Here is a 23,457-nt window from a genome sequence, read left to right on the forward strand (position 1 = left end):
AGTACTTGGCGATAGATTAGTAGGGCCATACATGCTACCACAAAGGTTAACTGGGGCGCGTATCTAGACTTTCTCTTTAAAATATTGCCTACCTTGCTGGGGGCAACGGCCTTGCTGCAGTGGATACGCCGGTTTCCGTGAGATCACCGAAGTTAAGCGTTGTCGGGTCGGCACTTAGATGGGTGACCATCCAGGCCGCCATGCGATGTTGCCATTTTTTGGGGTGCAGTCAGCCTCGTGATGCCAATTGAGGAGCTACTCGACCGAATAGTAGCGGGTCCGGTCAAAGAAAACCGTCGTAACGACCGGGAGAGTGGTGTGCTGACCACATGCCCCTCCTATCCGCATCCTCAACTGAGGATGACACGGCGGCCGGATGGTCCCGATGGGCCACTTGTCGCCTGAAGAGGGAGTGCTACCTTGCTGGAGGCTGTGCCAACGAATACAAATGTGGGTCATGCATGATGGCGCACCAGCACACTTTCGTCACAATGTGCGCGAACATCTGACAGTTCAGGACCGCTGGATTGGTTGGGGGATGGGGGGGGGGGGGGGGGGGGGGGGGGGGAGGCACACCTTGGCCTGCTCGTTCCACAGACCTCAATCCCATAGTCTTTTTGTTGTGGGGACACTTGAAGGATTTGGCCTATGCCACGCCAATCAATGATGTGCGAACACTTCAGGGTCGCACCATCAATGCATGTCAGCAGATACAACAACCGGGTATACTTTAAAGGGTGCTTCACATTGGACGCCTCCTGTAAACACGTGTTTATTGTAGAAAGTATGCATTCCGGACCCATGTTTATTAGACTTCTTTTTCTTTTTTCGATGAGTGCTACCACCTCTCAAAGGATTCGACACTTTTTTGAACACCCCGTAGATGCAGATGTACGCAAACGCGCATTTCTCTGGTAACTGTTCGTGCAGTTGTTAAGAGACATCGACAACCATACTAACAAACACAGTAAGTAACACGGCAGCAGACTTCGACAGCGCAGCACTATCTTCATAGGTTGTGACGCACGCGGTACACTTTAAGCACCGGTTCGGTTTCCGATTAGATTACGTGCTGCCTGTCTTCGTTACTGACCTTCCTTTATGTTTGGTGGGAGGGGACAGAGGAGAAACGGGGGGAGGGGTTCATTTGTTCAACTGGCCACCTACCGCCGCCAGTTTCGGCATTTCAGTTGCCTTCCGTCGAATCATCGATTCAGCAGCACGTCTCTCTATAGTAAGTTGTCGCCTCTTCGTAATATTTGTTTTGAAACAAGTAAATTCATACGTCTCCTATATGTTTGGTTTACATATTTACACACAGTGGTCTCAAATCCTGAAAAGGTAGTCAAAGACTGAATTTTCAAGTTCTGAATAAGTTTGTAAATGTGGCTACATTTGATGTTCATGTTAATAACTCGTAAATAAAAGACTAAAAAAGAAAACGGTGACTGCAAAATAGCCGAGAAATTCACTTCAGATTGTTTTTTTTTTTCTCATCTACTGCTTAACCGACGTTAAGGTAGGTAACGTCACGTTAGAAGTCATATTGCCTATGATTGTAGTAAAAGCTACACGGCGTCTTGAATACGATGGGAAAATTCCCTATAATTATCATGAAATTCGATGCCTATCGGTTTTGAGATACCTAAGAATGGCAAAATCTAAGTTTTAAACTCTGCCCAGATCATTACATTAAGAAATAAAAGTATCCTAAGCAAACAAATTTTGACGTCGTTCTTCCACAAACCGTGAGCAATATTGCAATCATGGATTTTTAAGCTGTGTACCCGAGCTTTCAACAAATATCATTAACCTTAGTAATCATACAAATTGTAATCGTAAAGATAGCTGCTGTCAAGTTGTGAAGGTCATGAACGTGTGCCTTCTTTAACAGCTTCCAGTTTTGCAGGTGTGTTCTTTATAACATTTATTTGGTCGTATAGAGACCCTAAGGGGTAAGATTACGTAACCGCCTTCGCTGCTTAGTTTTATTTCTCTTTCTACAGTATTCTTTCGTTCTTTGATCCACTCTCTCTCGCTCCTTTTGATCTCAAACTTTCTCTGTACCTTGCACTTTCTTTACTGCTCTCATACTTCCCTAGATGGTGCTGTTCTTCTTTCAGTTACGGAAACTACTGGTAATATCTTATTTGCAACCCTTTGTAGTTTCACTGTTCTAAAATGTCCAGAGAAAACTGGCTTCCTTTTATTTATTGTGGTCTAAATATTTCGTAAATTTCAGAGAAGTCTTTGTTTGAGCTCAGGTAAATTGGAGACTCATCTGCTGTTACATTTTTTAGCCCCAGGGTCTTCCTTTTGTCCAACATTTCTGAGAGCACTTTTCTATCTATCTTCTCTGCTGCGTATAAACATTCTTCTTACACTATGGCACCGTGGTGTCTGAATTTCAGGTTGCAAAATAGGAAATTAGGTTTGAAAGAATTCTGGCATAGCTTGAATGATGTCTACATATTTCTAGCTCTTTCTTAGATTACTGCTTGCTCAGTGATGTTCGGAATGTGAACCCCACCTACGTACTTGATCTGTTGCATTCTTTTGGTACCACCATACATTGTCTTCAGTATCCAGATTGGATCTTCTGCGTCTTTTCTCATGTATGCTGTCTTTTCAGAAGAAATATGAATCCCTATCTTCTCTAATGTTTCTTCTACGAATTTCGTTTAATTGCTTGCAATGCCCATGTTTTGCGCAAAAAATTGTAGATAAGAGGAATTCGAATTTAACCTCAGTTTTTCGAATTTAATCACAGTTTTTTGATAGCCTAAATGATTCCGTTTCGGATATGGTGGCAACTCATCTCCCTTTACCAGTCTCGCACTGGCTTCTCCGAGTTTATTGTTCTTATTATTATCATCATTATTATTATTCTCGCCAGTTTTAGAATTTCCTGGTTTCATGTTACACTACGGCGTGCTGAAAAGTAATACCTCTGAATTTTTTATTTGAAAACACTTAAAGCTTTTTAAATGAAACAAATTTTATTAACATTCTGCATCTTTATTCTTCATGTCTTCATATTTATTTCTCAACGTAGTAAACCTGACGACAAACAATTTTCTGCCAACGAGGGGCCCGTTTGTTGTTTATCAAGTATAACCGAAGGCCAAAATCATCGCTGTTTATTATTAAGAGGAAGCCCCGCTTGTGGATTCGGTGGCCAGCTGCGTGTACCATAAACTATATGTGATGTGCTGTCAACGTCACCACACGACCTCGCGTTAATGTTGTCAGTGCAGTCCTACAGAAGCGTTCATAGCCCTGAAGTGTTCGAGCAGATACGTATCACGGAACTCATTAGACATATTCTCTTTCACAATTAAGGACTACCTTAACATATTCTGATTTTAATGGTGTGTGTTGTTGTTGTGGTTTCAAGAGGAGACCAGACGGCTGTCGGACTTTTTGGAATTTTTTTATATTTATGGCCGGCCGAAGTGGCCGTGCGGTTAAAGGCGCTGCAGTCTGGAACCACAAGACCGCTACGGTCGCAGGTTCGAATCCTGCCTCGGGCATGGATGTTTGTGACGTCCTTAGGTTAGTTAGGTTTAACTAGTTCTAAGTTCTAGGGGACTAATGACCTCAGTAGTTGAGTCCCATAGTGCTCAGAGCCATTTGAACCTTTTTTTTTTATATTTATGGTATGTGAAGTTAAAAACGCAAGTATCAGTCGTTCTAAGCAGTCACATGCAACTCTCAAAAACTGTCGAGAATGTCAACTTCGGAGTTTTCCGAGCGTCTTTAATATAGTAATTTGAAACAGATTTTTTTACCAGGTGGTATGGTTCTATGGTATGGCGCTCGCATGGCATGTTCGTGGCACTCGTTCGATTCCTGGCCGATAATAATTTTTAAATAGGTGTGCATATTCGACGCGCATTTACGTTAAGTGTAAAACACGTAAAGATGAATAAAAATCAGTAGTGTTCGAGACTGGTAATTACTAGGTCGCTGGTTCGAGTCCCGTCTGCGTCATTACTTTCTTCGTCCTTTTTCCGTGTAGTTTGAATACCTACATCATATGGCTATTAAATTTACTTTTTTCGATCTTTTTCATTCTGTTTGAATACCACCAATTTATCAAATGTATGCTACTTAAGACATATCTAAATGTCATTTTATGAAGAACATATTGAACCCAAAAATCCAGTTTTCAGTGCAAAGGTAAATTCTTAATTACCGATATTCTAAAGGGTGACCCATTGATAGTGACCGGGCGAAATATCTCACGAAATAAGCATCAAATGAAAAAACTACAAAGAACGAAACTCGTCTAGCTTGAAGGGGGAAACCAGATGGCGCTATGGTTGGCCCGCTAGATGGCGCTGCCATAGGTCAAACGGATGTCAACTGCGTTTTTTAAATAGGAACCCCCATTTTTATTACATATTCGTGTAGTACGTAAAGAAATATGAATGTTTTAGTTGGACCACTTTTTTCGCTTTGTGATAGATGACGCTGTAATAGTCACAAACGTATAAGTACGTGGTAACACGTAACATTCCGCCAGTGCTTCGTGATACATTACCCGTGTTAAAATGGTCCGTTCACCAATTGCGGAAAGGTCGATACCGTGTTGGTGTATGGTTATTGTGATCAAAATGCCCAACGGGCGTGTGCTATGTATGCTGCTCGGTATCCTGGACGACATCATCCAAGTGTCCGAACCGTTCGCCGGATAGTTACGTTATTTAAGGAAACAGAAATTGTTCAGCCACATGTGGAACTCAACCACGACCTGCAACAAATGATGATGCCCAAGTAGGTGTTTTAGCTGCTGTCGCGGCTAATCCGCACATCAGTAGCAGACAAATTGCGCGAGAATCGGGAATCTCAAAAATGTCGGTGTTGAGAATGCTACATCAACATCGATTGCACCCGTACCATATTTCTATGCACCAGGAATTGCATGGCGACGACTTTGAACGTCGTGTACAGTTCTGCCACCGGGCACAAGAGAAATTACGGGACGATGACAGATTTTTTGCACGCGTTCTATTTAGTGACGAAGCGTCAGTCACCAACAGCGGTAACGTAAACCGGCATAATATGCACTATTGGGCAACGGAAACTACACGATGGCTGCGACAAGTGGAACATCAGCGACCTTGTCGAGTTAATGTATGGTGCGGCATTATGGGGGGAAGGATAATTGACCCCCATTTTATCGATGGCAATCTAAATGGTGTAATGTATGCTGATTTCCTACGTAATGTTTTACCGATATTACTATAAGATGTTTCACTGTATGACGGAATGGCGATGTACTTCCAACATGATGGATGCCCGGCACATAATTCGCTTGCGGTTGAAGCGGTATTGAATAGCATATTTCATGATAGGTGGATTGGACGTCGAAGCACCATACCATGGCCCGCATGTTCACCGGATCTGACGTCCGCGGATTTCTTTCTGTGGGGAAAGTTGAAGGATATTTGCTATCGTAATCCACCGACAACGCCTGACAACACGAGTCAGCGCAGTGTTAATGCATATGCGAACATTACGGCAGGCGAACTACTCCCTGTTGAGAGGAATGTCGTTATACGTATTGCCAAATGCATTGTGGTTGACGGACATCATTTTGAGCATTTATTGCATTAATGTGGTATTTACAGGTAATCACGCTGCAACAGCATGTGTTCTCAGAAATGATAAGTTGACAAAGGTATATGTATCACATTGGAACAGCCGAAATAAAATGTTCAAATGTACCTACGTTCTGTATTTCAATTTAAAAACCTACCTGTTACCAACTGTTTGTCTAAAATCGTGAGCCATATGTTTGTGGCCATTACAGCGCCATCTATCGCAAAGGGAGAAAAGTGGTCCAACTAAAGCATTCATATTTCTTTAGGTACTACACGAATATGTAATAAAAATGGGGGTTCCTATTTAAAAAACGCAGCTGATAACCGTTTGACCTATGGCAGCGCCATCTAGGGGGCCAACCATAGCGCCATCTGGTTTCCCCCTTCAAGCCAGACAAGTTTCGTTTTTTGTAGTTTTTTCGTTTGACGCTTTTTTCGTGAGATATTTGGCCCGGTCACGATCAATGGACCACCCTGTATAAAAGTTTGTTAATACACATCGTTTAAATTAATGAAAAGATTAGAATTTACTTTTTTGATCTTTAGGTTCTTAATTTCACTCGTCGTAGAAATGATTATAGAACATTAACATTTGCTTGAAAATTTACCAGGGCCTCACCCCCCTTCTTTATATCTATGTTCACCATGTTTTCTCCTTTGTCTGTTTTTAAATGTCTTCTATTGCTTGTTTTCTGTCTTTCGGCTGAAGAGCAGCGCATATGCTGCTGCCAGCCAGACCCGCTGGGGAATTGAAATACAATAAAAGGGAAAAAAAACCAAGGCCAAGAACCGAACCCGGGCATCCTAAATGGCCACCGAGCCCTCTATAACACATCCACGCAACCTTTCACGAGAAAGGTCTCTATATTAGGGCAAGCATGATCAACCTTTCATGTCCAGCGTGTCTGATATACTTCTTACTTTGCGGACATCCTCGTCACTCGACGTGACAGCAGCGCTCCTAGCGCATGTAGCGCCCATGACGTTAATGTTACTGCAATGCCCTGATGTCCCGACATCTTATTATGCCTCAAAACAGGCGTTTTTGAGAGCGCATTCGTTTTATGTTCACCTTATCTACAGATGTTTACGCGTCATAAACATCTTTTCTTTACTTAAGACGTTTTACAATAGCTGTCTTGAAAACACCCTCTGCAAAATTGTTCAACGTCGTTACGCTGGAATATCAGGCAACTAGCACTGTCATTATGGAAAAATAAACGCGTATAAAAAAACACTGTTTGAAGCTAAGTCATTATAAAGTACCTTCAGTTTCGTCGGTTGCAATGTTATAAACCTTTTAGACCTGAATTTTTCCTGGAGGAAGGAAAATTTTTCTTCATGCTTTAATGCTCTAAGGTGATTTTTTAATGATTTTAAATGCAAGATAGATATAAAAATATGTACCCGTTTTCTAAACATACTTCGTACAGTTGGCTTCATTTTATGGACTAAAATAACTAATTACGAAATATCCTCTGTTGCAATAATTAGTAAAATGGTCATTTAATAATTACCATGCAAAATAACAATAATAGTATCGAATTATACAGTGGAATATCGCGAACCAGCAACATCCGTGGGTTGTGGTGGTCAGGGGGTGCTGTGCACTGTTGCATTAACTTGCTGATATTTTCATTGTGATGCCCAACAGTTGGCAGCACTTGTGCATGGTCAAAAGGCTGAACATTCACAAAAGTGTACCTCAGGTGTATATTGCGATAAAATACTTCTGTTGCAGCTAAGACACAACAAAAGTTAATGTACAAAATTGTCGCCAGACGGTCTGGAAGGGTTAATGTGCCCACGACGGACAAGAACTATTTACTAATGTTAATACGGGAAAGAATTGACGATAAATGTGTGGTAATGAGACAGGTAACCCCAGATGACAAGTATATCCTCTACATCTACACATACATGGCTACTCTAAGTGCCTGGCAGAGGGTTCGCCGAACCATCTTCACACAAATTCTCTCCAATCTCGAACAGCTCGCGGAAAAAAAACGAACACCTGTATCTTCCTGGGTGAGTTCTGATTTCCCGTATTTTATTATGATGATCGTTTCTCCCTACGTGGGCCGGCGTCAACAAAATATTTTCGAATTCGGAGGAGAAAGCTGGTGATCGGTATTTCGTGAGAAAAAAATCGCCGCAGCGAGAATCGCCTTTGTTCTAATGATTTCCACCCCGAATCCCGTACCATTTCTGTGACACCCTGTCCTCTGTTTCTCCATAATACAAAACTACTGCTCTTCTCTGAACGTCCTGGGTGTACTCCGTTAATCATATCTGGTAAGGATACCACACCGAGCGACAAAAGTAGCTCAGGCAGTCTCTTTAGCAGATTTGTAGCACCTTCTAAGCAATTCTGCCAGTAAAACGCAGTCTTGGATTCGTCAGCCCCACAACATTTTCTATGTGTTCTTTCCAATTCAAATAGTTCGTAACTGTAATTCTGAACTATTTAGTTTAATTTACGGCATTTAGATTCGACTGATTTATCGTGTAACCGAAATTTCACCGATTCCTTTTAGTACTCATGTAGATGAACCCACACCATTCGCACCATACAGATATCATATCTAAATCGTTTTGCAATTGGTTTTGATCTTCTGATAACTTTACTAGACGATAAATGACAGCATCGTTTGTGAACAACCTAAGACGGCTGCTCAGATTGTCTCCTAAATCGTTTATGTGTGTAAGGAACAGCAGAAGGCGTATATCATCTTGGTGATTCGAGAGCTTGAAATTTGCTGTGTTAATGTCCACAAACGCTCCTAGCAATCATTTTTTAAAGTATTTATCCAAAAATACTTTTGAGGACTGATCATGCGATCATCAGGCAGGGATTGTTTCTGCAACGCTAAATAAATTAAACCATCATTTATTTGTTGATTTTAACAAGTGGACTTCCACACTGAGGTGAAAAAGTCATGGTATGTCCCCTAATACCTTGACGGACTTCCCTTTTACGCAGCATGCTGCAGCAACTCTACGTAGCGTGGACTCAACAAGTCGGTGCATGTCCCCTGCAGAAATTCTGAGCCAATCTGCTTCCGTGGCCGTTCATAATTGGGAAAATGTTGCCGGTGCAAGATTTTGTGCACGAACAGACGTGTCGATTATGTCCCAAAAACGTTCCACGGGTTTCAGCTCTAGCGATCTGGGTGGCTAAACCATTCGCTCGATTATCCAGAATGTTCTTCAAACCAGTCGTAAACAACTGTGCTCCGCCGACCTGACGCGTTGTCATCCACGAATGGCTGCAAATGGCCTCAAAGTAGCCGGACATACACTATTGCTATACCAAGAAGAAATGCACATGATAAACGGGAATTCATAGGACAAATATATTATAGGAGAACTGACACGTGATCACATTTTCATGTAATTTGGGTGCATAGATCCTGAATAATCACTACCCAGAACAAACACCTCTGGCCGTAATAACGGCCTTGATACGCCTGGACATTGAGTCAAACATAGCTTGGATGGCGCGTACAGGTACAGCTGCCCATGCACCATCAACACGATACCACAGTTTATCAAGAGTAGTGACTGGCGTATTGTGCGAGCCAGTTGCTCGGCGACCATTGACCAGACGTTTTCAATTGGTGAGAGATCTGGAGAATGTGCTGGTCAGGGCAGCAGTCGAACATTTTCTGTATCCATAAAGACCCGTATAGGACCTGCAACATGCGGTTCTCCATTATCCTGCTGAAATGTAGGGTTTCGCAGGGATCGAATGAAGTGTAGAGCCACAGGTCGTAACACATCTAAAATGTAACGCCCACTGTTCAAAGTGCCGTCAAAGCGAACAAGAGATGACCGAGACGTGTAACCAATGGCACCCCATACCATCACGCCGGGTGATACGCCAGTACGGCGATGACGAATACATGCTTCCAATGTGCGTTCACCGTGATGTCGCCAAACACGGATGCGACCATCATGATGCTGTAAACAGAACCTGGATTCATCCGAAAAACTGACGTTATGCCATTCGTGCACCCAGGTTCGTCTTTGGGTACACCATCGCAGGCGCTCCTGTCTGTGATGCAGCGTCAAGTGTAACCGCAGCCATGGTCTCCGAGCTGATAGTCCATGCTGCTGCAAACGTCGTCGAACTGTTCGTGCAGATGGTTGATGCCTTGCAAACATCCCCATCTGTTGACTCAGGGATCGAGACGTGGCTGCACGATCCGTTACAGCCATGCGGATAAGTTGCCTGTCATCTCGACTGCTAGTGATACGAGGCCGCTGGGATCCAGCACGGCGTTCCGTATTACCCTTCTGAACCCACCGATTCCATATTCTGCTAACAGTCATTGGATCTCGACCGACGCGAGCAGCAATGTCGAGATACGATAAACCGCAATCGCGATAGGCTACAATCCGACCTTAATCAAAGTCGGAAACGTGATGGTACGCATTTCTCCTCCTTACACGAGCCATCACAACAACGTTCCACCAGGCAACGCCGGTCAACTGCTGTTTATGTATGAGGTATCGGTTGGAAACTTTCCTCATGTCAGCACGTTGTAGGTGTGTCCACCGGCGCCAACCTTGTGTGAATGCTCTGAAAAGCTAACCATTTGCATATCACAGCATCTTCTACCAATCGGTTGAATTTCGCGTCTGTAGCTCGTCATCTTCGTGGTGTAGCAATTTTAATGGCCAGTAGTGAAATATTTCCTGAAGGTATTTCCGAACCGTAGTTACAGCCCTCAGAAATTACACAGCAACAACGGATAATGTGGCCACACACATGAAGAATATAAACATTTCCAGTTAATGGTTCAAATGGCTCTGAGCACTATGGGACTTAACATCTGAGGTCATCAAACCCCAAGAACTTAGAGTTACTTAAACCTAACTAACCTAAGGACATCACACACATCCATGCCCGAGGCAGGATTCAAACCTGCGACCGTAGCGGTCGCTCGGTTCCAGACTGTAGCGCCTAGAGCAGCACGGCCACCTCGACCAGCCTCCAGTCAATAATCCGTTCGGTTGGACACGGGGACACAGTTCATTCCTCGTAAACGCAGCCCACACCATTACGTAGCCACCACCAGCTTGGATAGTGCCTTGTTGACAACATGGGTCCATGGCTGCGTGTGGTCTGCCCCATCCTCGAATCCTAGCATCAGCTCTTACCAACAGAAATCGGGACTCATCTGACCAGGCACAGTTTCCCAGTCCTCTAGGGTCCCACCGATATGGTCACGAGCCCAGGAGAGGTGCCTCAAGCGATGTCGTGCTGCTAACAAAAGCACTGGAATCTTTTTTTTTTTTAATTTCACACATGTAGTTCCGCAGGACCAAAATGAGGAACAAATCTCGAAGGTCATGGAACGTGTCGCCTGCTGGCATAGCCCATTAACAGCAAATTTCACTGCATTATCCTAACGGATACGTTCGTGGTACTATCATAATGATTTTTGCGGTTATTTCACACTGTATTGCTTGTCTGTTGCCACTGACACCTCTACGCAAACGTCGCTGCTCCCAGTCGTTAAGCGAAGGCGGACGGCCACTGTGTTCTCCGTGGTGAGAGGTAATGCCTGAAATTTGCTATTCTCGGCACAGTCTTGACACTATGGACATCGGAATACTGATTTCCCTAACGATTTCCGAAATGGAACGTCCCATGCGTCTGGCTTCAACTACCGTTCCGTGTTCAGAGTCTGTTGTGCGGCCATAATCACGTCGGAAATGAATCATTTGCCTACAAATGACGGCTTTCCGATTGCCCTGTCCTTTTATACCTTGTGTATGCAATACTACCGTCATCTGCATATGTACACTACTGGCCATTAAAATTGCTACACCACAAAGATCACGTGCTACACACGCGAAATTTAACCGACTGGAAGAAGATGCTGTGATATGCAAATGATTAGCTTTTCAGAGCATTCACGTAAGGTTGGCGCCGGGGGCGACACCTACAACGTGCTGACATGAGGAAAGTTTCCAACCGATTTCTCAGTTGACCGGCGTTGCCTGATGAAACGTTGTTGTGATGCCTCGTGTAAGGAGGAGAAATGTGTACCATCACGTTACAGACTTTGATAAAGGCCGGATTGCAGCCTATCGCGATTGTGGTTTATCGTATCTCGCCATTGCTGCTCGCGTTGGTCGAGATCCAGTGACTGTTAGCAGAATATGGAATCGGTGGGTTCAGGAGGGTAATACCAAACGCCGTGTTGGATCCCAATGGCCTCGTATCACTAGCAGTCGAGATGAAAGGCATCTTATCCGTATGGCTGTAACGGATCGTGCAGGCACATCTCGATCCCTGAGTCAACAGATGGGGACATTTGCAAGACAACAACCACCTGCACGAATAGTTGGACGACGTTTGCAGCAGCATGGACTATCAGCTCGGAGACCATGGCTGCGGTTACCCTTGACGCTGCATCACAGACAGGAGCGCCTGCGATGGTGTACTCAACGACGAACTAGAGTGCACGAATGGCAAAACGTCATTTTTTCGGATGAATCCAGGTTCTGTTTACAGCATCATGATGGTCGCATTCGTGTTTGTCGACATCGCGGAGAACGCTCATTGGAAGAGTGTATTCCTCATCGCCATACTGGCGTATCACCGGGCATGATGGTATGGGGTGCCATTGGTTACACGTATCGGTCACCTCCTGTTCGCATTCACGGCACATTGAACAGTGGACGTTACATTTCAGATGTGTTACGACCCGTGGCTCTACCCTTCATTCGATCCCTGCGAAATCCTACATTTCAGCAGGATAATGTACGACCGTATGTTGCAGGTGCTATACGGGCCTTTCTGGATACAGAAAATGTTCGACTGCTGTCCTGGTCAGCACATTCTCCAGATGTCTCACCAATTGAATTCGTCTGTTCAATGGTGGCCGAGCAACTGGCTCGTCACAATACGCCAGTCACTATTCTTGATGAACTGTGGTATCGTGTTGGAGCTGCAAAAGCAGCTGAACCCTACACGCCATCCAAGCTCTGTTTGACTCAATGCCCAGGCGTATCAAGGCCGTTATTAAGGCCAGAGGTGGTTGTTCTGGGTACTGAATTCTCAGGATCTATGCACCCAAATTGCGAGCAAATGTAATCGCATGTCAGTTCTAGTACAATATATTTGTCCAATGGATACCCGTTTATCATCTGCATTTCTTCTTGGGGTAGCAAATGTAATGGCCAGTAGTGTACATATCACTATCCCGTGACTTTTGTCATGGCAATGTAGTAGTTTACCCATATTTCTATTTTGTGGTTCGTTATTACACCTACTCTTGCATTAACCCAATTTGATTTTGTGTTGGAAACCCCGTATCCTCCTAGCCGGAAGTCCTGTTCTTTCTGCCACAATTACTGCGCTAATTCCAAGTATACTAACTACACTTCAACGTACCCATTTCACTTTCAAGTTTCTCAAACGTACCTAACCGATTAAGGGATCTAGCATTCCACTCTTCGAGTTGTAGAATGTCAGAATTTTTTTCTTATTCTAGCATCCTCCCTAAGAGTCTACGCCCTAGGATCTCGTAAATCGGGGTCTGTTTGACCTCTAGAATCTTTTTCCGAGGAGAAATCCATCATCATTAAACCATAAAATAGAGCTCTATATCCTCGAGAAATTTAACGACCTTACTTTCCCGCCGCAGGCTAAGGTCAGTCATCAAGACTGCGGTTCACTGCAATTACCGGAAAAGACTGCTGACTCTCTTCAGAGACCATATGTCATCTACAGAAATCCCTACGAAATGATCGCACCTACGGTACGACTCTTTGTAATATAGAGAAACACAGGGCACCCCCAGCGCCCAGATCCATGGTTCGTCGGGCGTCTATGGCCTGTAAGTGTCGTAAATAACGTACAGCTTACGAGCATACCGTTATCTGAAATATGCCACAACTACGTTGTATGGTAACAAACAAAGCCCTTCAATAAATAACGCGATAAGAAAAGAAAATGAGACAGCTGAAGGAAATTGTTAGCCTGCTTAAGTGGCTTATACAGTGTGTCTCACTAGGTCTGTATTCAAGTATTTGCGAATACTGAAATAATGTTAACTGTTAATGTATCATCTGTTTCCGAAAAAATACGTTTTTAACTTTAGTATTCCACAGACTCTTTTAAGTGTGACTCTTGCACTTGATTCTGAAAGGCTACAGAGAAATAAAGTTAAGTTATACGTTGTTTAACGTAATCGGCATCGATACCAATGTTTCTCTGCCACAGACGTAGACATAATCTGTTGTAGCGTATGGACGTTCCGTGGCTTCGTGCCGTCACCATTGTATAATCTGTTGTGTTGGCTGAAGAGCCAACACCGTGTTACTAGTGGAGGCCGAAATGTACGCGTCTTCGCTCACGCAGGCTGGCGTGAGGAGGGAAGAACTATACTGACATGAGGTCTGGAACATGACAAGGAATGAGAATTCAGAAAGCGGACGTAATTAGTTTGATACTTAACTTTAATCCATTAATGATGAACGTCGCTCTTGACGGTACATGATTCACAATATTATCTGTTCAGAATAGTAACTGAATATGTCGCCTTGCTAGGTTGTAGCAAATGACGTAGCTGAAGGCTATGCTAAACTGTCGTCTCTGCAAATGAGAACGTATGCAGGCAGTGAACCATCGCTAGCAAAGTCGGCTGTACAACTGGGGCGAGTGCCAGGGAGTCTCTCTAGACTAGACCTGGCGTGTGGCGGCGCTCGGTCTGCAATCACTGATAGTGGCGACAGTATACTAATGGACCGCGGCCGATTTAAAGGCTACCACCTAGCAAGTGTGGTGTCTGGCGGTGACACCACATAATCCCCCCCCCCCCCCCCAATTACGACGACAGAGGAATATATTACTTTCTGACGCTGAGAGAAAACAGTGAAACATTTACCTAAGAATTTCGTCACGAAACACTACTTTGTTATAAGGATGTGGTGAGTGAAGCTAATTTAGAAGAAGCTCACCTGGGAATTGGGCAGTTTTTACTGAAGTAAGGATGCGGCCTGCTTCGTGCTTTTGTTGACAGAGCCGGCGGCTCTCCCAGGTCTGAGCGAAAGGTGCCACGCAGTCACTGCCGTCCACAGAGAATAACTGACCACGACATTTTTGCCTAATCTTTTCGAACATCAAAGGACGAGACACTGAGGTGTCGCCTGACCAGCGAGGGAAGGTCAGGTACTTCCGACGAAATTTCAGCTGTAGGGGAGTTTTGAGACTGGGAATGGGAAGAGGATGACGCGAAAGCAATCGAGAAGGCAAATATCAGTGACGGAAATATACACTGAAGAGCCAGAGAAACTGGTACGCCCCCCTAATATCCAGTAGGGCCCCCGCGATCATGCAGAAGTGCCAGAACACGACGTGGTATGGAATCGACTGATGTCGTACTGCTGGAGGTAACTGACACCATGAATCCTGCAGGGCTCTTCATAAATCCGTAAGAGTACGAGGGGATGGACATCTCTTCTGAACAGCACCTTGCAAGTCATCCCAGATACGCTCAATAATGTTCATGTCTGCTGAGTTTGGTGGCCAGCGAAAGTGTTAAAATCAGAAGAGTGTTCCTGGAGCCACTCTGTAGCAATTCTGGACATGTGGGGTATCGCATTGTCCTGCTGGAATTGCCCAAGTCCGTCGGAATGCACAATGGACATGAATGGATGGAAGTGATCAGACAGGATGCTAACGCACGTGGATTCATGGATTCATGAGGTTGTCTCCATACCCGTAAGCATTTATCCACTCGATACAATGTGAACTGAGATTCTTCCGACGAGGCAATATGTTTTCAGTCATTAACATTCCTATGTTGGTGTTGACGGGCCTAGTCGACGCGTAAAGCTTTGTGTCGTACAGCCATCAAGCGTACTCGAGTGGACCTTCGGGCTCCGAAAGCCCATATCGAAGATGCTTCGTCCAATGGTTCGCACGCTGACACTTGTTTATGGCCCAGCACTGAAATATGCAGCAATTTCCGGAAGGGTTGCACTTCTGTCATACTGATCGATTGTCTTCAGTCGTTGTTGGTCCTGCTTTTGCAGGATCTTTTTCCGGCTGCAGCGATGTTTTGCTGGATTCCTTATATTCATGGTACACGCGTGAAGTTGTCATACGGGAAAATGCCCACTTCATCCCTCCCTCGGAGATGTTGTGCCCCATCGCTCTTGCAGCGACTATAACACAACGTTCAAACTCACTTAAATCTTGATAACCTGCCATTTTAGCAGCAGTAACCGATCTAACAAATGCGCCAGACACTTGTTGTCTTATATAGGCGTTTCCGATCGTAGCGCCGTATTCTGCATGTTTACGTATCTCTGTATTCGAATACCCATGCCAATACCAGATCCTTTGGCGCTTCAGGGTACTATCTGGGGTTGCTAGGCTGTTCGTTAATGAGTTTCATAGCGTATTTATACTCTTAAAAACACGTAAAAACTTAAGTTTGTTTTTACGCTATAGAACGACTTCATTCCATTTTACGGCTAACGTAAGACCGGTGTCACATAGTACAGAAACGTATGAGCAAAATTCGAATTATTATATTACTGTACATTGAAAATAACCCTGGGCCGCTTGAGAGACTGGTGTGGCAGCTGACTCCACGTCTACATCTACATCGACATCTACATCTACACTCTGTAAGCCACCTTATGGCATATGGTGGAAGGCACTTTGTGTGTACCGCTGTCACATCCCTTCTGTCCCTCTCTACTGGTGAAGATCTGCAGGAAGAACGATTGTACATAAACCTCCATGTGAGTTTGAATCTTTCTGATTTTACTTTTATGGTTTTTTCGCGAAATGTACGTAGGTGGAAGAAATATATTAACTGACTCTTCTAGTGAAGTATGGTCCTGGAATTTTACACTACTGGCCACTAAAATTGATACACCAAGAAGAAATGTAGATGACAAATATATTATACTAGAACTGACATGTGATTACATTTTCACGCAATTTGGCTGCATAGATCCTGAGAAATCAGTACCCAGAACAACCACCTCTGGCCTTAATAACGGCCTTGACACGCCTGGGCATTTGTCAAACAGAGCTTGGATGACGTGTACAGGTACAGCTGCCCATGCAGCTTCAACACGATACCACAGTTCATCAAGAGTAGTGACTGGCGTATCGTGACGAGCCAGCTGCTCGGCCACCATTCACCAGACGTTTTCAATTGGTGAGAGAACATTTTCTGTATCCAGAAAGGCCCATACAGGACCTGCAACATGCGGTCGTGCATTATCCGCAGGGAACGAATGAAGGATAGAGCCACGGGTCGTAACACATCTGAAATGTAACGTCCACTGTTCAAAGTGCCGTCAATGCGAAAAAGAGGTGACCGAGACGTGTAACCAATGGCAGCCCATACCATCACTCCGGGTAATGCGTCAGTATGGCGATGACGAATAAACGCTTCCAATGTGCGTTCACCGCCATGTCGCCAAACACGGATGCGACCATCATGATTCTGTAAACAGAACCTGGATTCATCCGAAAAAATGACGTTTTGCCATTTGTGTGCCCAGGTTCGCCGTTGAGTACACCATCGCAGGCGCTCCTGTCTGTGATGCAGCGTCAAGGGTAACCGCAGCCATGGTCTCCGAACTGATAGTCCATGCTGCTGAAAACGTCGTCGAACTGTTCGTGCAGATGATTGTTGTCTTGATAACGTGCCCATCTGTTGACTCAGGGATCGAGATGTGGCTGCACGATCCGTTACAGCCATGCGGATAAAATGCCTGTCATCTCGACTGCTAGTGATATGAGGCCGTTGGGATCCAGCACGGCGTTCCGTATTACCCTCCTGAACCCACCGATTCCATATTCTGCTAACAGTCATTGGATTTCGACCAACGCAGGCAGCAATGTCGCGATACGAGAAACCGTTATCGCGACAGGCTACAATCCGATCTTTATCAAAGTCTGTAACGTGATGGTACACATTTCTCCTCCTTACACGAGGCATCACAACAACGTTTCTCCAGGCAACACCGGTCAACTGCTGTTTGTGTAAGAGAAATCGGTTGGAAACTTTTCTCATGTCTGCACGTTGTAGGTGTCGCCACTGGCGCCAACCTTGTGTGAATGCTCTGAAAACCTAATCATTTGCATATCACAGCATCTTCTGCCTGTCCATTAAATTTCGCGTCTTAGCACATCATCTTCGTGGTGAAGCAATTGTAATGGCCACTAGTGTAATATTAATTCACACCGTAATGCATGACGCCTATGTTGTAGCGTGTGCCACTGGAGTTGGCTGAGCATCTATGTCTCTGTTTCTCAGTTACAAAATCAGCCGCTGGCGAAAATCTGTCCTCTTCTTTGGATGTTCCCTGTTTCCTCCATCAATCCTACCTCGCACAGATCCCAGAATGACGAGCGACTTTCCGCTCTGCTTCCATACAGTTCGCAAATGACTATGTCAGTCGTGGACGAATTTTAAAACTCATATCCATTTCTGGGCACTGCATCAAGTGGAATACTGGTGACTGTAGATCAGGAAATCTTATGTGCCTATTACAGCACAGACAGTTGCGGCTGGGATGGGTACATCCTTCGGGAGCTGAAATGAGAATCTCTGGAGGTAATGCAACGTCCTTTTTGACGAACACTATTGAGAAAATTTAGAGAATTAGAATTTGAAGCTGACTGCCGAGCGATTCTCCTGCTGCCAACTTACACTGAGCATGAGGATCACAAAGATACGAGAAATAAGGGCTCGTACAGAGGCATATAGATAGTCGTTTTTCCTTTGCTCTCTTTGCGAGTGGAACAGGAAAAGAAATGCATCATACTGGTACAGGGTACCTTCCACCACGTGCCTTAAGGAGGCTTGATGAGTAGCTGTGCAGAAAGCACCCCATTACAGCTCTTCCACCAAGGAAAAATTCCTGTTTGTATTGGAAATCGAACCCAGGTCCTTGCATTGTAGGCAAATACACTAACCACTAAGCTATAGAGGCAGACTGTCCAATACATGATTGGCATGTGTAAGTAATAGGGCAGTTCCGAGCTATCAGCTACTTATAATCTGAAGGTGAGGCGACACGTCCAGTGTTTTTAGCCTCGAAAATTCACCATACTATGCACACTTCCCAGTGTATTTTGAAGCTTACAGAGGCGAGAGCACTGTGTGACATTGTGGTTTGTTGTGTGTTGCAGGATGGATCCCTCTGGCAAAGTAGCTCTCGTCACCGGGGGAGCTGGGGGCCTGGGGCGGGCCTTCGCCAAGGCGCTGCTCACTGCAGGAGCCAAGGTCAGCGGCAGGCGGCTGGAACTGGCAGTGCTGCCCTACTCAGTGAAATACACGGCTAGCCAGAAGCACCTACCTTTTTTTCAGATATCACTGTGTGACAACAACGAGAAGCACAGCAACAAGACATAAAACATTTTAGTAAAACTTAGAAAGTGTTCACTGTACAGCCCTTTTTTTGTGCATGAGCAGAAAGTACGACTGTAACACACAAGGGCGCCCATCAGATAGTACTTGGGGGGGGGGGGTTGCCTATACCTGGGGGTGTCGTGTATTTTCAGTATTTTGGAAGACGAATGGCGACTTACAAGTAGCCATAAAATTTTTTCATGTCTTACTGTGTTAAAAACCTGTGAAGTAATGACTTTTAAGTCGTTTCCTTCCAAGAAAACCACGTTAATACACTATATTTTTTCCTTTCTCTGAGAGCTGGGATGGAGCTGCACCCCCTCCCCCTCCTCCGCAATCCCCCCTTGTCCATAGGTATTGACCTCCTAGGTAACACACATTTTTAAAAAAATCTTATTGACATTTGTTCTGCATATCATGCAAACGGTACCATACAACATAAATAGCACATATCAGCTTTAAGACAAATTGAAGAAAGTAGATACAGAGAACAAGGCATCTGATAACAGATTATCAAAAGAACTTCAGAGTAACAAACATAATATTATTAGGCTGTTTATGGAAATAAGGTAAAGAGCGGAACAAACACGCCAAGTTCTTATGAAATGATGTTGGCAAATAATCCTCTCTACAGACAAAAATCAATATTTTTTATTCCATTCATTTTATTTATCCACTCAACTGTATTAATTGCTTTGCCATTCACATCCTATTGATTGCAAAGCCACATGGATCCATTTACAAGTATGTGTCAACCGACGTATGTAGTCAGCGTTTTAATTGTCTGCTACATCATCTGTTGTGCTGGGCTGTATTCGTACTTTTGGTACATCGTTGTATTGGCAGCTCCCTCGTGTTTTCGAACGATATTCTATATATTTTCCAGGTCTGCAATAATTCCCCTTCCGTACGCCTCCAGATAGACTCATGTGACTTTGAATTCGATAAAACGTAAGCAGGTAAAAACTAAATACAGCCGAGTGAATGAAGAAAAATAATTAAAATCCATACAATAAAAAGTACTTGTTTTCCTCCGTCGGCGGCCGGAGTGGCCGTGCGGTTCTAGGTACTACAGTCTGGAACCACGAGACCGCTACAGTCGCAGGTTCGAATCCTGCCTCGGGCATGCATGTACGTGATTTCCTTAGGTTAGTTAGGTTTAGGTAGTTCTAAGTTCTAGGGGACTGATGACCTCAGAAGTTGAGTCCCATAGTGCTCAGAGCCATTCGAACCATTTTTTTCCTCCGTGAAGTTTTTGTCAGTTGACATCCGCGCCATTCTTGATCGCGTTAGAAGCTCTAAGAACTTAAAACATTCTAACTGTGTAACAAATGTGAAAAAATATAGACTGAGCGCCATATACACTACCAGAAAAAAATTATTACACCCTTTCAGACGTTTCCAATTGCTCAAGATTTATTGATGCAACTATGCCCATGGAGTACGTGGTATGATTACATTTACAGATGAACAGCACAAGCGGTTCTGCGAACTAGATACCGACCGACGCTGAAACACCCGTACTAGTATGTGGTGCAGCCTCCACTGGTGGCAATGCAGGTGCCGACTTTGACATCCAGCCGATCGTACAGATGGCGAATACTCTCCTGTAATACGTTATGCCACGCCAGCTCGACCTGTTCACGTAGCTCTGTAAGAGTTGGTCGACGGGTCGCACGTGTCACTTCTCATCCCATCACATCCCACAAGTGCTCGACTGGAGAAAAGTCTGGAGATCATGTTGGCCAGGGAAGTTGCTGCACGTCTTGCAGAGCACGTTGAGTTTCATGCGCGGTGTGTGGGCAAGCATTATCCTGTTGGAACAACACATTGCCTTGTTGCAAGAACTGCAAAAGAATTGGTCTAACGGCATTCTGCATGTACCGCGCGCAGATTAGCGCCCCCTCCAAAAACACCAAAGGTGAACGAGAGCTGTAGCTTATCGCACCTCAGACCGTGAGGCCTAAAGTGGGGCCAGTGGGTCTTGAGCGAATGCACTGTATGAGACAGCACCAGCAGGTCTACACTGTACTTGCAAACGACGATCACTTGCATGCAGGCAGAATCTGCTTTCATCGCTGATGACCACGGCGCGCCATACCATTCTCCAAATGATCCTCTGATGTCAGCAGTCGGGCCGTGCCTGTCGATGCTGTGACGCGACTGGAAGACGGGCTAGAGATGAGTGTGCCCATAGCCCCACTGCTAATAACCGGTTCTCACGCGTGTGGGCTCACAAGTCTCTTCTATGGTAGCTGTAGGATCTGCCACTGCTGCCCTTACAAAATGACGACCCGGAGGGCGACTTTGCTCCGTGGACGACCAGAACCTCATCTACGTGTGTGAGAATGTTCACATGACCACTGATACCAGCATCATTGCACACTAACGCAGCACATCCACCTTGCGTGGCATTTCTCCGAAAGGACCATCCCACCGCTTGGAAGGCCACAATTTGACCCCTTTCAAACTCGCTCAGTCGGCTGTAGGAAGACCTAGTACACCACAGGGAGCCTTCTGGCTGTGAGCATTCCCTATTAAATGGTAGACACAGATAGCGCTCTGGTAGCTCTGCCACTACGCCGTCTGTTGGTGGACGACGTTGAAATCATTAACAATACACCTACTTTCACCCAGGTGGCATATACCATCATCAGATCAAAATCGATGTAGGGCACCATTGACAAACTGCCTATTGGCTTCTGTCTCTGGTTCTTCGGCCGGCGTTCATCTAATGATTTTGCTGACGTTTCGCCAGCACGAGTGGCTGGCATTGTCAAAGCTTCACCCTCTATTGCCGGTGGTGGTGCAGACTATATGTACCTGACGCGCCAACGTCCGAGGGTTTCTCCGCGGTCATTTCCGGTGCGGTTCTCTTCTTGCTACCTGCGACGGTCGTTCGCTGCAGTATGGGAAGCCAGGATCCGTTTACCCTAAGGCTTTCCTCTTTCTTGTTCAAACTGTTCGCGTGTTTTTGTATTTCTACAACTTCTCTGAACAAGTGCTTGTGATAGTGCTTCTCTACAGCCAGAACTTCCGTGTCGGGGAATTTCATTACGTAGTCGGTCTCACTCAGTGCGTGCTCTGCCACGGCCAATTTCTCCACCTGCCCTAACATGCAATGTCGCTTATGCTCTTTGATCCTGGTGTTAATTGCCCGTCCAGTCATTCCGACATAAAATTTTTCGCATGTGCATGGTATACGGTATCTGCCATATATTCCCAGAGTGACGGACAGAATCGGCCGTTTCTTGCGCAATCTTCAATGCTGTGCCTCACTTGCATGGATCTCAATGCTCCATACCCTCTCCCTTCCACCACCATCAACCACATACTCCTTCATTGGATATTTATTTCTTGCTTTTGTGTTTTAAATGTATGGTATACTTACAATATTATGAAAGGGATATGTGGCCGAGCGGTTCTAGGCGCTTCAGTCCGGAACCGCGCTGCTGCTACGGTCACAGGCTCGAATCCTGCCTCGGGCATGGATGTGTGTGATGTCCTTAGGTTAGTTAGGTGTAAGTAGTTCTAAGTCTAGGGGACTGATGACCTCAGATGTTAAGTCCCATAGTGCTTAGAGCCATTTGAACCATATGAATTGCTTCTCACCAAATAGCGGAGATGCTGAGTGGCAAATAGGCACAACAAAAAGACTGTCAAACAAAGCTTTCGGCCAAACAGCTCTTCATCAGAATTAGAATTAGACAACATACACTTACACACACACACACACACACACACACACACACACATTAATGCAGACGCAAGTCACACACACATGACCACAGTCTGTAGCTACCAAGGCCAGACTGGCGTTGGCTCCCAGAGACTGTGGTCATGTGTGTGTGACTTGCGTTTGCATTAATGTGTGTGTGTGTGTATGTGTGTGTATGTTGTCTAATTCTGATGAAGACCTGTTTGGCCGAAAGCTTTGTTTGACAGTCTTTTTGTTGTGCCTATTTGCAACTCAGCCTCTCCGCTATATGGTGAGTAGCAACTATACTTTTCACACTATTGTCATTATTCCATCCTGGATTTTCAGTTGTTTAAATCAATAGTATTGTATTTTAAAACTTTACTATGAACATGCTGCTGTTTTAAAGTCCTTTTATTCGTGCGTCTTCTGCATTTGTAAATGTGTTTTATTGTAATGGTTTTGTTCTGCTCTATAATATTTCAGTATTGCCGCAATAAATTGTTAATTCTGGATTGGCAGTGTGTGCGCCCTCACCATCCTGTTTTCCCTTCTTACCACTCCGTTCTTTTGCACAATTCTGTGATTTTTACTGGGTCCTTTTTTTTTACTTTTGATATATTTCACTTACTTTTTTTCTAAAGCTCATTTCAGGATGCTACATACCTATAAACAGGAGTGTATAAGAAGGACGATTACTTTTACCCTTTGCGGGGCTGAGCATTTCAGATCATGTAACATTCTAGAA

At 44.7% G+C, this 23,457-nt stretch overlaps 1 protein-coding gene across 1 annotated transcript in view; it reads left to right on the top strand.

Moving 5' to 3' along the window:
• The first annotated feature begins 1,152 nt into the window (after positions 1-1,152).
• The window catches only part of LOC124606763 (15-hydroxyprostaglandin dehydrogenase [NAD(+)]-like), a 66,639-nt gene continuing 44,334 nt past the window's right edge, over positions 1,153-23,457 (top strand). The window contains exons 1-2 of the mRNA XM_047138818.1: positions 1,153-1,234; positions 18,793-18,886. Coding sequence (XP_046994774.1) covers positions 18,794-18,886 — 93 coding nt within the window. The 5' untranslated portion in view covers positions 1,153-1,234; position 18,793. The remainder of the gene's footprint in view (positions 1,235-18,792; positions 18,887-23,457) is intronic.

The sequence above is a fragment of the Schistocerca americana genome, chromosome 3 (assembly GCF_021461395.2).
Source record: "Schistocerca americana isolate TAMUIC-IGC-003095 chromosome 3, iqSchAmer2.1, whole genome shotgun sequence".
Taxonomy (NCBI): domain Eukaryota; kingdom Metazoa; phylum Arthropoda; class Insecta; order Orthoptera; family Acrididae; genus Schistocerca; species Schistocerca americana.